The sequence below is a fragment of the Haemaphysalis longicornis genome, unplaced genomic scaffold (genome assembly GCF_048455015.1).
Source record: "Haemaphysalis longicornis isolate Haplotype H1 unplaced genomic scaffold, Haemaphysalis longicornis Haplotype H1 scaffold_7, whole genome shotgun sequence".
NCBI lineage: Eukaryota > Metazoa > Arthropoda > Arachnida > Ixodida > Ixodidae > Haemaphysalis > Haemaphysalis longicornis.
The window spans coordinates 3,654,229-3,669,023 of NW_027526422.1; the positions used below are offsets into that span (position 1 = coordinate 3,654,229).

Below are 14,795 nucleotides of genomic sequence, written 5' to 3' on the forward strand. Positions count from 1 at the left end.
AGCTGCGAATTCGCAGGCGATATTCGCCCCATGTAGAACGGGCTTTTGCAAAGGAGAAGACAGGAATTAACAAAATTGAACCTTGTGCAGTGGGCGCAGTGCCAGTTTGTAGCGTCTGCAGTTTGCCGAGAACAAATTTACATGGGCCAAGAGTCTTTTAATAAATGTAATTAATAGGGCTAGGCGTCGGTAATGTTTTAACCCGATTAATCGGCTGGCTTGTCGCATCGATTATTCGGTTGTGTTGGTTTGGAAGAACAAATGACCAAAAAACATTATGTAGTAGCAGAAATAAGATCAATATGCTCATACACTTGTTCACACACATTCCAGATGAGGTATGTAGGTCATCGTCACGGCGCATGACGCGGGCGAGACGCTTATCAGCTCATTCGTCACACACACGTTTCTAGAATCGGGAACATCAGCACCCGCCGTGAGTGCAGATGGCGCCGCGCACCTTGCTTACCGCAGAAATAGTTTTTACAACGGCAAAACGGCATATATAATTGCCTACTCGTTTTTTGTGCGTGTATATTTGTAGGTTTTATTCAAAATTTTGCCTTGTGGAATGAAGATACATGAGCTCAGAGGTACACGAACAAGTCGACTTCGTGTATAAAGTCTAGGAGTTGTCGATGAAATATTATGGAGTTATCTCACCAGCTTAACCGGTTAAAACAATTAATCGCTGCTAAAGCATTAATCGATTAATCGGAAGGTTAATCAATCAATAACCTACCCCTAATAATAATTGATTAGTGGTAATAAAGCGAATGTCCTGGTGGTCCTTTTTCTCTTCACAGAAAAAAATAAATGTCGATAAATTTTAGTTAATTGATCTGTCTGACTAATGAAAAATGTAAGGAAGTTCTATTTTGTTATTCCCGTCTTGTCCTTTGCTTGCATGTGTTAGATGTGGAAAGAAGTGCACAAGGACTAATACAGAAAAATTTGAATCTTTTAATTAAAAAAACTCAATCAACCCAGCTGGGATTCGAACCCACATCGCTGCAGTAGTGCGGGCGCTTAGATCCCGCTCCTGACCACTCGACCGACGGGGAAACGGCGCTGTCAAACATGTTACCTATGATTTACTTATTCCGAACCGGTTTAGCCGTAAAGCAGCAACATTTGTGTTTTCTAATTTGACGTCATGTATCGTACAAGCAACCATTTCAATAATTGGCCCACTCGATCTACCAGTCCCGGGAAGTCCGAGGACTGCGTTCGGACCGGAAGTCCCATAGAAATGCATGGAAAAATCGAGCATCGGATCGCGTCTCGGGCAGTCCGCGGATGATCCTGGACTGATTGGATTGCACATATAGAGCGTCCGGGTATTTGGTGCCGTCAACCGTAATTTTTTTTTGTGCTGTACGTTACGCCGGACGTAACTTAAAACAGTGGCCTAAGTTCCGTCGGACTAGGACTCTTGTCGGACGTAACTTTAGTTTTCAATTTTTGGTTACGTCGGACGTAACCCTAGAAACTGCCTTAAAGTTCCGTTGGACGTAACTTTAGTTTTCAATGCTGGGTTCCGTTGGACGTAACTCTAGAAACTGGCTTAAAGTTCCGTCGGACGTAACTCTAGTTTTTAATTTTGGGTTCCGTCGGACGTAACTCTAGACACTGCGTTCCTGTAAACATCCCTCTGTTGTGAAACTGTCAGTGGTGTCGCAAGCTTTCGTGACAATGTGTGTGTACTCTCTTTGCAGAACTATGTGGTGCAGCGGTTTGTGTTCAAGCAGCTGCAGCTGCGTTTCTTCAGCGGAACAGCGCCTTACAAGGAGCTCCAGGAAGAGCTGAAGGACCAGTCCCCCTGGACGCCACTGTCACGCGAGTCGTCGGTCACAAGCGGGGGACATCGCTCGCAAGACATCGTCCTCGAACCCAGTGCCTTACGGCTGACGTTGCCCCGGGAAGACAGCAGCATCGACAGTGCCATTGTCGTCGATGCCGGGGGTGGAGAAAACGGATCTTGCGCCGGCCAGCCAAACGGCAGCTGTGTGGGCTCACCACCGCCGTGTGTGACGCACATGTGACGGGCACTCTTGCTGTTTCTGCCGAGGCAGTCGCGATCTCTTGGGTGGTTGGCCTTTCATCACTGGCTCCGCTCGGGCTTTGCACCTCGAGGGTCTTGTTCCCTCGGCTGGAAGGGAGCTGGCCAGCTTGGGCACGGGCCTGTTTTAGAGCTCAGCACTGGCTCCAAGTGAGAAGGGTGGCGTGGGACTGCCGTGCGCGTGAAAACGAATCCTTTTTTTCAGCCACTTAAGCAGCCAACTCTGTAAAAATAGACACCGAGGCACCGGTTAATGTCTTCACTTCCCTCTCCTCTTCCGTTGCACAGTTGTGGGGAAGCTGCGCACCCAGTTGATCCGACCAGGACTTCGTAAGGCCAAGGTCTCGCGTTTGGGCAGCTCGGGGAGGCATGGGGCCTTGCTAGGTGGACCCTGCTGGTGTAGTTGCAGAGGTTTGCTTCTCGGGGGCTGTAGGGAGCAGAAATGGTGCCCGCTCCTGAGGGAGCCCGTGAGAACCCTATACTACTGCCACATGTGGAGAAACTCCCAAAAGGTCCGAGCACTGCGGCATGCTGATCTCCTGTGCTCTCGTGTTCGTTGCAGCCATTTTCCATACCGACTCCCTTTGTCCTTGCGTTCTCTCTCTGAGCGGCTGCTGCCACCCGCATAGCTGCCTAAATGCTGCAGCAGCTTGGCGTGTGAGCAGCCTCGCCCCCTGCCGCGTGTTCACGCGCTTCAGTTGTCCCACACCTCCTTTCGGCAGGTGAATGGTAGATGTCAACCTTGCACACCAAGCGTTGAAAGGGCGCATTGTTCACCTTGCGCCTGGTCTTCTTCAGTGTTCCTACGTAGTGCATCCCAGATCAAGCTGTGTCCAAACGCATGCATGGAACCAGGACTGCAGCAGCGGAGCAAATCACTGGCAGATCATGGTTTTTGGGGTGTACTGTCGCCACTCGTCGCCCTGCCGTTGAAACGGCAAGAGGGGCTCGCTGCCTTTCCGACATTCCCTCGCTGGGCGTAACTGCTTCCCCTGCGTACGCTCTTTCTCTTGCCTCTGGGAAATTTTTTCGCTCGTCATTCAATGTGCACGGGCATGTTGCGCCCGCAGCTGTGCATTATGATCTGTTTTACAAAGAACACTCTTCAGCAACGACCCGAATGTTTCAAACTGTGTCGAGTGTTTCACAACATATCACAATGGATGTCCCCATGGTAGTTTTCCAACTGCATCTAGTCTGTAACGCAATGGTCGGCAAAGGCCCAGGCAAAGCGTCATAGCAAGGTTTTTTGTTACCTAGCTAGCTGCAAAAATTTTATCAGTTTCACTTTGTTAGTGTTTACAAAAGCTAGCATGGTAACAATTTTGTACAGTCCATAACGTGGTTGTATTGTGGTTTGCGGCCTAATGAAAGTTCTGTTGCAAGCGCCAAGCTCGCAGACACGTTTCCGCTTTTGCTTAGCTGTGCCACAGAGTTACCCGCAATCTCCTGCAGTTGGACAGAGCAGGAAGGGAGCAAGATCTGCCTGCAAATCAAAATGCCATGAAAGTACGAGCCACATTTTAATGAGCGCAACGTTTCTTTTTGATGAATTGCTTTTATTGCTGCCAGGTTGATACACGTCCTTTGTTGCCCTTTTGTGGCCTGCTTGCCTTTCTCAACAAGTTTCTATCAGCCAAGCATAGGCAAGGTTTTTGCCATGCACCCTTAGAGGCTCGGGCAAGAACACTTTTGCAACTGTTTCTCGTGCAACTGTTTATTTATTGCGGCATTTTGCCTGCATGATGGACCGATGGTTTATTCTAGTTCTGCAATTAGGCAGTGTTGCATTGCGTACTTGCACCGATGTGCCGGCTAGTCCTCGCTACTTGTTTTTAATTGTAAGGCACAGGGACACCGCAGCTGCTCTGTGCCGTTTGCAGTGAACATTTGTGCTCTGTCGGGGAGTCATTCAACATCTGCGCGCTTTTAGCTTGCTATGGGAGTTTGATGGAGAGAGTGGTGTTATGAAAGTTGACTTCTTTGTGAGTAAATGTATGAGGGTGCGGGGGCTTTTTCTTCTGCAGAGGAAACCTACTTGGTTATAGATGCGAGAATGAGCCATGGTCGTGCATGGAAGAGCTTTGTATGTTAGTGGCAACTACTATTGTATAGGAAAGCCATCACTGTCCTGGCGCCACTGTCAATGGGCAGCGCTGAGAAATTTTTGAATGGAAAAAGACCTCCCAGTGGCGTCTGAAGCCCTGATTTCACCTGTAGTTCTTTCTTGCGTGTTGCTGTTAAATGCCACTCTGCTAGCTTGATCTCTACACGTGTTTTCAAATAAATCTTTTCGCCGTAAAAGCTGGTTGCTAATGCCAGGCATTTGTGGACCGCTTGCTCCTCTCTCTCTGCCTGCACTTGCTTTCTTGTTCCTTTTTGTTGTGCAACGTACTTCAAAGATACGAAACTGCAACGCAAGCTCCGTCCAGGCACCTTGGTCTAGTTCATACTGGTTGCAACTTTCAGCTTGCGTATCATTAATTGCTCACAAAAATACAAAAAGAAAACCAACAAAAAAACGGGCGCTGCCAGTGTTGTGAAGTGGCACGCAGTCTTTTACAAACAGGTATTACTACCTTGTACTCTGCCTTTGATCACAGCGTAGGCCAGAACATGTTTATATGCATGTCAGGTTCGCCCACCAGTCCTTGCCAGTCTTCTCGTGTTTTCGCCACTGAGACCTTGCGCAGACAGTATCCTGTTTGCTTGTCGCCAGGTTCACTGGCACTGCTGCCCGACAAGTGGCTCACGTTGTGGGGGCCTTTGCTGACTGCCAATGATAAATTCTCTGCAGAACCCATTGGCACTGCTACCTGACATCTGCAAGCGGGGTTTTTTCATCTGCTTTGCACTTGCCGCATACAAAATGGGCTTCTTGTGAACTGTTTTGTACTCTCCTTTTTACCAAGTGAATGAGCTTACTGCCGTGGTGGTCTCTGAGCCGAGAGAACTACACTTCACTCGTGCTGCGTGTAGTTGACTGGTTGCATGTGGTCTTCCAACATCAACATTGCCTTGCCGAAACACAAGTGGAACATGTACGTAGCAACAGGATGAGTATTTTGAAAAAGCCCTGCACAGCTGCTGCTAGCGTGGCTTGGATGGAATGCTACATGCTGGAATAATTTTTCTACAGCTGCATCAAAGTGAATGTTTCTTGTTGGTTCATGCATCAAACGTAAAATTCTTAGCCTCATCAGCACTGGAATGTAATAGTTCGTAGGCTGTACTTTTTTATGCACACGTTTTAAAAGCCTAAATTGAAATCTTTTGTACTACTCGTAACAGCAGGCAAGCTTGTGAAGCAATGAAGGGCATTTTTTTGTTCTTGCTGATTATGTGTCCAGGAATCTGCCTTGAAAGGCACCAGATGTCAAGTAGGCACTGTATCAAAAACAGACATATCTACCTCTAAATTTGTTTTTATTTGGTGGATAAGTCAATAAAATATTTCAGTCCTGCATCACCTCTGTGGCTTCTTGATGAAAATCATTGGTAAGCTTTGTATTCGTGCAGGTAAGAGAATGTATTGCCATTGGAAAAGTCCAGTGGGAACTAGTTTGTGTTTAGTTGTGTTGTCGACAGTGTTGGGCCTTCTCATTGGTGTTCATCCAGAATGTCGATTCAACGGGGGTTCATCCAGAATGTCGATTTTAGCTGGGTGGGGGGTGCTCGTGGTTGTGGAATCTTTTTTTGGGGGCCGTTGATATCCTTCCGGGGGGGTGTATAAATCCCTGGTTTAACGTGCCGGTTGAGTACTATTGCAGCAGAGCTTTCAATGTCTCACTGAGGGCGTATGTCACTTCGAAAACGTACTGCAGGAAAGCCAACTCTGACGATGATGACGATCATGGGTGGAGGGAAAGAAGAAAAACGCTTCCCGAGGTCGGAATGGAACCTGGGTCCCTCGAGTTATAAGGCCACCATTCCGGCATGGTCGAAGCTGTTTGGATTTTGAGAGGGGTGCATGGACGTGCCGTGTTAGACAAGGCTGAAGAAACAGCAGACCCCTCTTCCTTGGTTGGAGTCGTGGATTTCCACACTTGGCGCTGAAAGTTCTGCACGACTGGCAGGCCTGGATCCTTTTGTTCACGGCCTTTCACATCTCAAAGTGGACTGTGTTAGTAGCCATGGCAACCGGCTTCGCGGACTCGGCGTCTGTGCACGTGAACTGGCGAGTAGAAGAGCGTGCCACGAAAGCTGGGCAGAGTGTTCTCGAAGGTCGAGCTGGCCGACGCCTCGCGAGGTGCACGTTCACACGTGCTCGCTGTTTTTTCTTGGTGTATATTTTTGTCTGGTAACGCTATACGGTGGAACTGATAGCTTATGCAGCTCCGCTGTTACAATATGCACCCCTCCGTGTAATGGCGACGATGGTTGACGGCGAAGCTTTCTTCGTGCGAAATCGAAAGGCGGGTGGTCAATATCAAAGCTGCTGCGATCAAAAGTCCAAACTGTGTGCGAGTCAAAGCCAAAGCTCAACAAGTCCAAGTACCAAGTCCAAATTCAGAGGACAACTTCATGTTCAACCATTGTTAGACTGAGGGGTGTGTGATTTTCGCTAGTTGTCATAATCAGTTCATGGTGGAGTTGTACGCCCTATGATTATGAATTTCCGCCTGCTGCCGTATAAGGGCTCCTACCGGGCTTGCGTGGCTAAAGGAAATCGGGCTTTTTGTCATTTGGATCTCACTGGCCCCAGCACGGCTTCTATGAACATGAACAAACTAATTTTGACATCGTTCGTTAAAACAAGAATATGAGACTAGGAATAGTAAAAATTCGAGAAAGTTGAAAAATGCAAAAAATATTTGCAAAATTTTGCATTTTAGGGCTTTTCTAAACTCGTCTACCAACCACAGATAGCTGAAAGAGCGATGCAGTTGCCTTCTGTCATGGAGGAAACCTTTCCGTGATAAAATAAGGCTTCTTCTTCTTCTCCATTTGGTAATGGACATACCCACTGAAAAAGATTGAGCATGACTTGAGGTTTGTCTAATCAATTGAGTGTTATTTGTAATTAGAAATTAATGATGGATAATAGAAAAAAAAACGTACACTCCGTAGGGGCGGTGAAAGACAAATGATTGTATGAATCAGCTGGCATACAAGTCTTCCTGTGGCCATGGTGTAGGAGGAAGTAAATTTCTTCCCTTGCTTTGGCAAGGCTGCTTGCACCGAATGGTAGAAGAACAGAAGCTTTTAATTCAAGTCGAAGGCATTCTAATGGGACACTAACCAATTTTTCTTTGCTCTGTGAAACAACAACGTTCAAACAAATAGTGTTCTAATGATTTGGGTTGATTACAGAACAAGCATGCGTCTGTTAATGCCAATCCTGACCTGCTCAGACATATACGTTTAGTTTTAGAAGGTGGCACCTCGTGGCTGTGAGGGCCGCTTCATGCTGGTGGGAAGCACAGCATGGTGAATTCCATTTGTATTTCAAGTGAGCATACTATGGTTTATCGAGGATACCTTTGGACCCCCCAGCGTAATAAATATCTTCGAAGACGCGCCACAGTTATGGCTGTCAGATGGAGATGCATTTAGTACAGGACTACCTAAGGCAAAACCCGCTAGTGAGCCTGCCCTTTCAGTGAGCAAGTAGTTGTATGTCCAGGCACCCACACAACACGTACTGATACAATGTGATTTGGAAAAAGTGGGGAAATATTTTTAGAGGAACAGAATTTTCAGATCTGACAAACAAAATGCAAAGGGACAGGGAGTCAGTTACAAAAATTACATGCGATACAGAGCTAGGAATTCTTATGGCCAGAGCCCTGGCCAGTAGTTCTGCCTCGAGTATGGGAGTGGGATCATCCAATCTAAAGGAAAAACTGTAATCTAGATCATAAGAACCAATGCCAACCGCTGATATAGATTCATATTGCGAGCCATCAGTGGCAATCAACATGATCTGGAAAATGAGCACCATGCTCTTCTAAAACGGTTCAGTTGAAAAGAAGTCAACAGCAATAGAGGAAAGAATAGAATTGAAATACAGGTGCTGGGGGAGTGTAAACCTAGGTCATGGCGTCGTCAAGGAAGTAAGAAGTTGCTGTAAAAACAGGCTGCGCTCTACCAATTCGAAAGCTTATCATCCTGGGGTATGGTTTTTCTGACAACAGTTCGAATCGCGTATCTAGAAGTGGAAGTTGCACCTCCAAGTATAGCGCAGTGTCAGCAACAAATCTAGGCTACCCAAGAAGTAACCGCAGGGCATGTTTTTCAAGCATAAAAAGGTGCCGTAATTCATAGGCAGCAGTGCCTTAAGCGCCTTAAGAGAGTGCGCAGCCAAATTCCAAACCCCGGGTCACGCGGGGTTGAACTAAGTAAAATTTTGGAGAATATGGGAGAGAACGGATCCTTGAGGGAGAACCTCTCTGGTCTGGGGAATGTAGTTTGACTTGAGACTGCCATCTGTACAAAAAAATTCGTGCCCTTGCAAGACAAGAACTCCTGTACCCCCTGTATCCATGCTGTAACGTGTGGGTGTATATTGCAGGCCATCAAACGCTCAAGGAAGATTTCATATTTTAACAATACTTTCTTTCAACCCAGGAGGGCTGGGGTGTGCTGGAAAGGCTGTTCACGCACCGTGGACCTATTTTTCGACCTTTTCATCGACGACTGCATGCCGCTGTGGTCGCGCTAAGGTTCGGCAGTTTCAGTTTCGGTGCCAGAGAACCGTTCCGCTAGCCCGCGCGAGCAGGCGAGAAATGCACGGTGTTTGCGCGGCGCGAGCGGGTCACGGCTTTTCACGAGCGACGCCAATTAGGCGGCAACCGCAGGCGACCCGCCGATTAACACCGATTAAGACCGCAGGGTTGAGTGGTCGCAGCGATCGTTATCGCTTTCGTAGGGCGTGACGTCGCCCGTGACGTGTGTAGTTGTCACTCCGTTTTTCAACATGGCGGAGGTGTTGGAAGTAAATAGAAATGGATTGGCCTCCTCTTTGTAGCCGAATCGTCGATTCGGCGACGAAGGCATGACCCCGCGCCGAGGAAGTCATTTTTCGCAGCACGAAGGTGAGCGGGCCTCGTGTGCATCGGCAGCGGAAACTCTGTCCGCCCACGTTTGCCGCACTGACTAATTGACCGTGTCCCGCGAGCGTTGTTTCGCTAGGCCTAACATATTTTAAGCTGCTTTAATCTGCTGCACGCGCAATGCTGGTGCAGCAGTGCATAATTGTCATGCGTTCGCTTAAAACCGCGCCCGAAGCACGCGACACGTCGTGCGCGAAAGTGCTCGAGCGGCGCTTCGTTTCAGTTGGTGCAATCTCGGGCGACCAGCAGCAATGGCTGGAAGTAATTAACGGAAAGCTTTGAGAATCCAATATGAATTGACCTTTTCTTGTTGCATACCGCGTTCGCATTATTTGTGATCAGACAGCCTTGCCTTGTTTTGAGTCCACGTTGGTGTTCGTGTTTACGTCGAATTGCTAACGCGCATCGCCCGCATGCAGCGTCGTTCGGAACCCCGATACTCACTGCCAGCCGCGATCATTTTGCAATGCGTGGGTAAATTCGTTTTTCGACCGTTCCCAACCTGCAGTCATTCCTATCCCCCGGGCTGCAGTAGCAGCAGCCGGGCTTTTACGCGAAATTTGGCGCACACAAACGGTCACCAAGGAGGTATTCCGAATGTGCCGATGTTGGAGACCTCCAGCCGTGCCGCAGTCGGTATTTCTTCGAACTGTTTTTCGGCCAAGCAAAGTCTATCGCACCGCGGAAGTATGTTGTGTTATTTAACGCCAATTTGGCTGATGTTTTCTCTGGCACGGTCCTTATTGCGCGCATCGGTTACGTGTTGTAATGCTGCGACGAATCGAAGCGGGGGCCGACGATAGCTCAGCGGGAGGTGAGCACCGAGTGTCTCGTGTTAGCGCGGGTATCCGTTTGGCCAGGGAATTGCCTGCCGAGAAGCGTGGGGAAATGGAGAATGGTACGATGAATTGGGTCGAGCTTGTCGCGGCGAGCCTTGACCTTCATGTGCGGGGCCGACGGGCAGGCCAGTTTGGTGGACGTTGAAGGAAGTCGGTCCCCATTCGATTCCGGCATTGAGTGTGGGTTGGGTTAAAAGCGTTCAGCATTGGCTTCCGCTTCGTGTCGAAGGCAGCGCCGTTTGTTCCAAGCGCTTCGACGTGATTATTTAATCGGCGTTGGCTCTCGAAATCGCCGTGCCAAGGTTTCACGCTGGGGCCGCGATGAAGTACGGCGCGCCTCGTAACCTGACCCTGTGAACGACGGGGGCGTCGAAACGTTTTCTTGTTTGGGGTTTAAGAGGGGCTCACATAGGCGAGCAAAATACTCGCAGAGGCACTGCAGCAGCAGCAGCAGCAGCGCTCTTCACCGACGTCTGCGGCGATCGCGTTGGAGCGGAACGATTCTCACCTCGGCGTCTGTGCGCCTGTTAGTTTCGGGCCTGTTCACCGGCGGCGTTGACTGCTGCTGGCTGGTTTCACGACTCACAGTTTTATTTAACCCCTTCCTCACAAGAAGTACGAATTGTGGGGCTGATGCCTCCCGTTTCTTCACGCGTTTTATCGCGCGCTTTGCAGCGCGGCGGCGGAGGCGGGGGTTACGAGAGGAGGTAAGAAAAACAAAAGCGGTTCCCCCTTTGTATTCGAGTCGCCACTCACTTGTCCGCGGAAGAGAGGAGTTGTGCGAGCAGCTGTGGTCGCTCTATTGTTATCGGCGACGCTCGAGCACTGGCGTTTTGTTTGCGCACTTTGCTTGCTGTGTTTTTAGGCCGCCTTTTCCTACGGCATCCCGCAGCAATCGTCGTCTCGCCGCCCGTTACCGTTTGGTGTGCGACAGGTATGCGACGCCGGCGCTGTGCGTCTGGGGCAATCGAGTTTCTTTGCATTGCGTGTCAAGCGGCACACGCCTCGGCTCCGGCCTGTTGTCGATCGGCCTTGCGCGGTTCCCACACGGGAAAGGGGGGGGGGGGGGGGGGTAACAGACATTTCCCATATCAGGGGGCAAATTGGCTCCTTTTTCTTTTTCGCCTTTTTGCGTGTTCTTGTGGATGCTGTCCTGTTGATCAGATTAAAATTTACTGCAAAGGCAACATTAGGCCAGTGACACTGGAATTTCTATTATTCACGTGCGGGGGAGGGAATTAAAGGGACACTGAAGTGATATGTAAACATTGCGGGATTACTAGCGCAAATTGTAGTCCGGAGTCCCCAGGCCATGTTTGGACCACTCTAGGCGCGTTTACGCGATTTTATTTAGTAGAAAAATTAATTCGAAAACGCTGTCCTCCTCTCTTTACGCTTGCCCATTTTCTGTGGCGTTTTCGTGTGACGTCAGGAGGGGATGAGCTGGCAATTGGCTGCGCCACGGCTGCGCTACTGCACGGCTCCCCGGCCGACAGAGTCAGTCGGCCCAGTGTTTCGTCCGCCGGCCGCCGGCGGGTCGTCGCAATCAAGGAGGTTAAAAAAAAATTGCTTGGTCGCAATTCGTTCGCTTGGTTGAAACGAAGCCAGGACAGGTTTGTGAATGGAAGAATGTGCCTTTCTTTACTTGGTTTGTTTGTACACTGTATCTAGCTCCAAGTCAAGGTCACTTCACACAAGCGCTGCACATGCGACGCTTCGCTGACTGGTACGCCAGTAGGAAAATATAAGGCCTCTTGAAAGCGGGAGAAGAGTCAGCGAAGTCAATATAGGTACTAAGCAAATAAAATCAACTGATATTTTTACCGTACAGCGTAAAACTAGGGCGCGGGAAGCACTTTTTTGCGCTGGGCAAACAAGCACAGCGGTCAGCAGCACGACTACGCATCTGCGAACGCTTTTCCGTCTACGAAATGCAATTGCTAGACGTGAGCTACTGTGGAAACTCGGGCGACGCTTACTGCACGATCGCAGTACAACAAATAGTCACCTAAGCGGCTTGAAATGCCAAAACTAAATAAAAGTGTAAACCGGTTGTACAATATATACCCTATATTAGCAAGGCATTCCCGTCCCGCTCCGTGGCCTAGCAGTCTGGGGCGCTAGGAATTCACCCCAAATGTTTTGCGAGTCGCGAGTTCGAATCCCCGCGGGTACATGCTTTTTTTTTTTTTTTTGTAAGTTAACCTTTTTGTTTTCCGCCGATGTTTTCTATATTGAGTTCACCTTTTTTGGGGCCGCAACGTTCATGGCTACACGAACTAGTTCACAAAACGCGCGCAGGCTGGCACTGGCGCGCTAGCGAGTGCTCGTTGGCGTGCTGTTGCCTTAAGCGCCGACTGCTTGCAGGCAGTGGGCACAGGCCAGAATGAACAGACCCTTGGCCTGGTGCGAACACGCTTTTTACGATACAGGCATGAGGGAGGCAAGCTCCAAATATGGGGGAAAAGCGCATGACATTTGGGCGTCTGCGGGTACGCGGAGGGCGTTCATGCACTGCGTAGGTCTCGGCTAGTGAATGCTACGACTACAAGCCGTCCTGGGAGGCTTATCTTGTGCATTTTACAGCCGACAACATGGCAGAAGCGCGGTACGATGATTACTGAGATATTGAGAATGCCCATCCAACAAAGCCATTGGTTATGTTTTACAGAACCAAAACCGAAACCGAAACTTGTGTGATTGCTAACCTTGGGCATCGTCCAATCACGGCGCCCCTCCTCTCAACGTCACAGCCTTAGTTGGTGCGGCCGCCGCAAACCGCGCATGGTAGTTTTTCTTCTTTCGCGCTTTGTAAAATAATTACCGATTTGTCAACCGGATAAATGATGAAAAGTGTGCTAATTTGAGCCAGTCTACGCAGTGCAAGCAAAAACGGGAGCTTGACAAATTCACTTCAGTGTCCCTTTAATGAAAGTTTAAACTAACGAAAGTGAAGCACAAAAGTCGTACAATGCAATTGTGGAGCAGTAGAGCACGTGTCGGCAATTGCATGCTAGTAAAGGCCGCGATTGAATCCTGCCTTTCATGCTTGAAGGCGAAAGCTAGCACTCTTCTCTCTCAGTTGAAGGCCCGTTTTTGCGTACTCCAAAACTGCAGAAGATGCAGGCAGCATTCCATTTGGTCATTGCTTACAAGCGATGGCTGCACTGGTGCTCCATCTGCCATCTCCTCGTGGTCACTGGCAGCGACAGGTGCTACGTTTCACATGTCGGAAGTGATGCCATCTGGCAGCACACCCTGAAGTCGTGTCCACATCGGTGCCGTCTGCAAAGAAACTCCTGCTATGGGGCTTTTGGATTGCCTTTACCTGATCTAGCTTCTTCTCCTAGGCTCTCCTTTCCGGAGGCGACGCAGCCTCGGGTGGAGGCAGTGGGGCTGCTTCTCTGACGTGCAGTACCTATTATCCGTGGTGGAGGCGTTTGAATTAACTGGCTTCTGCGGAGACTACTTGGCCGAACCAAATCGTACAGTTTGGATTATCCATGAGTCTGACTGTTACAGTTCGAATTAATGAGCTTTCACTGTATACCACTTGCAGCAGCAGTAGTTGCTATTACAGCAGCCGACCATTTTTTCGGCCTCCAAAACTTCGGACATTGTGGACTTTCCCGAGGAACCGCCAGTTGTCCCATAGGAGTAAGGACCCATGCATTTTTCGGGCTGCTCTTTTATTCGGACTACTTTTCATTCCCCTCCAGGTCCGAAAAATCGGTCGGCTACCGTATTGCAGAAAATTGAAAAACTGGGGGAAAAAAAGGGTGTTGATGGCGGCTCCCATACACATTCCTGCACCACTGTTTGTGAGAGTCCTAAATGGTGAAGCAAGTGATTGGTGAAGCTTGCCTAAGTGTTTTTTTTTTTTTTAAGCAAACGCTGAGCTAAATGTAAAATAAATGCATGGGAGACAGAGAAAAGGTGGCTATGTAAGACAGAGAAAAGACAGCTATGCGGTCAGAAAAGTATGTAAGACAGCTTGTAAGACAGAGAAAAGGTGGCTATGCGGTGTCGAAGGGAAAGTGGCTGTAATCCAGATTGGGCTTTTAAAAATGAAACACTAATGTCAAAAGAATATGACGAATGTATGAATCAGGCAAAGCGATTTTGAATTGATTCAAGGTCATTGATTAGGTAAGTTTGAGGCGGGCTCCGTATAGCTGAGGCCAGGGTTCTCCCCAGAAAGTACTGAGAGGTTGACATATTGGGGGGGGGGGGGGGGGTGAGGAATTTCAAATTTTCATCACAAAAATTGAACACCTCTGGTCAAATACTGAACATTGTGGTGCCGCAGTGCAATGAAACGAGAAAGCGGCATCGACAATTTGCGACCTCAAAGCCACTTGCTCGGGCTCCTGTTCACGTAGCCAGGTGGAGGGAGGAGCGGCCACTGGCGCTGCTTCCTCCCACCTTCGAGGCAGCAGGTGGGTCGGTGGGAGTGGCCCACCGAAGACGGTGGGCGGAATTCCCACTGCTGCCCACCGTGGGCAGAACCCTGGCTGAGGCATGTTTTAGTTTTGCCGAAGTCCGCTGAGGGATGGGAGCAGTTTTACGTGCTGTGGTGTGCAACACATGACGCTGCACGAATCCCAACATTTTGTTTGCGGATGAGATAGTGTTCGTGACATGCGCATTGCAAGTTAGATCGGCGGATAGTGTGACACCTAGATATTTTAAACACTACTATTTCTAGAGGGGCATTCGTGATTAGGTGCAGGATTTTAGGTACAGGGATTTTGCGACGAGTGAATGAGACAAACTTTGCATTTGTTGGGGTTAAATTTGAGAAGCTAATGGTCACACCATCCTTGAATGTTATTCAGA

The 14,795-nt window shown here is 49.0% G+C and overlaps 2 protein-coding genes across 13 annotated transcripts in view; both read left to right on the forward strand.

Annotated features, from left to right (window-relative positions):
* Positions 1-5,531, forward strand: part of LOC144144318 (polyamine-transporting ATPase 13A3-like) — a 147,272-nt gene extending 141,741 nt beyond the window's left edge. For all 3 annotated transcript variants that reach the window (XM_077675702.1, XM_077675703.1, XM_077675704.1), the window contains one exon: positions 1,719-5,531. In XM_077675702.1, coding sequence (XP_077531828.1) covers positions 1,719-2,045 — 327 coding nt within the window. In that variant the 3' untranslated portion in view covers positions 2,046-5,531. The remainder of the gene's footprint in view (positions 1-1,718) is intronic.
* Positions 5,532-8,943: 3,412 nt separating this feature from the next.
* The window catches only part of Gug (arginine-glutamic acid dipeptide repeats grunge), a 69,757-nt gene continuing 63,905 nt past the window's right edge, over positions 8,944-14,795 (forward strand). For 9 of the 10 annotated variants that reach the window (XM_077675705.1, XM_077675714.1, XM_077675712.1 and 6 more), the window contains exon 1: positions 8,944-9,099. The gene's annotated coding sequence lies outside the window, so the exon portion shown is untranslated. Of the gene's footprint in view, positions 9,100-10,756; positions 10,891-14,795 lie in introns of those variants that run through there. The other variant, XM_077675706.1, reaches the window with a different exon arrangement.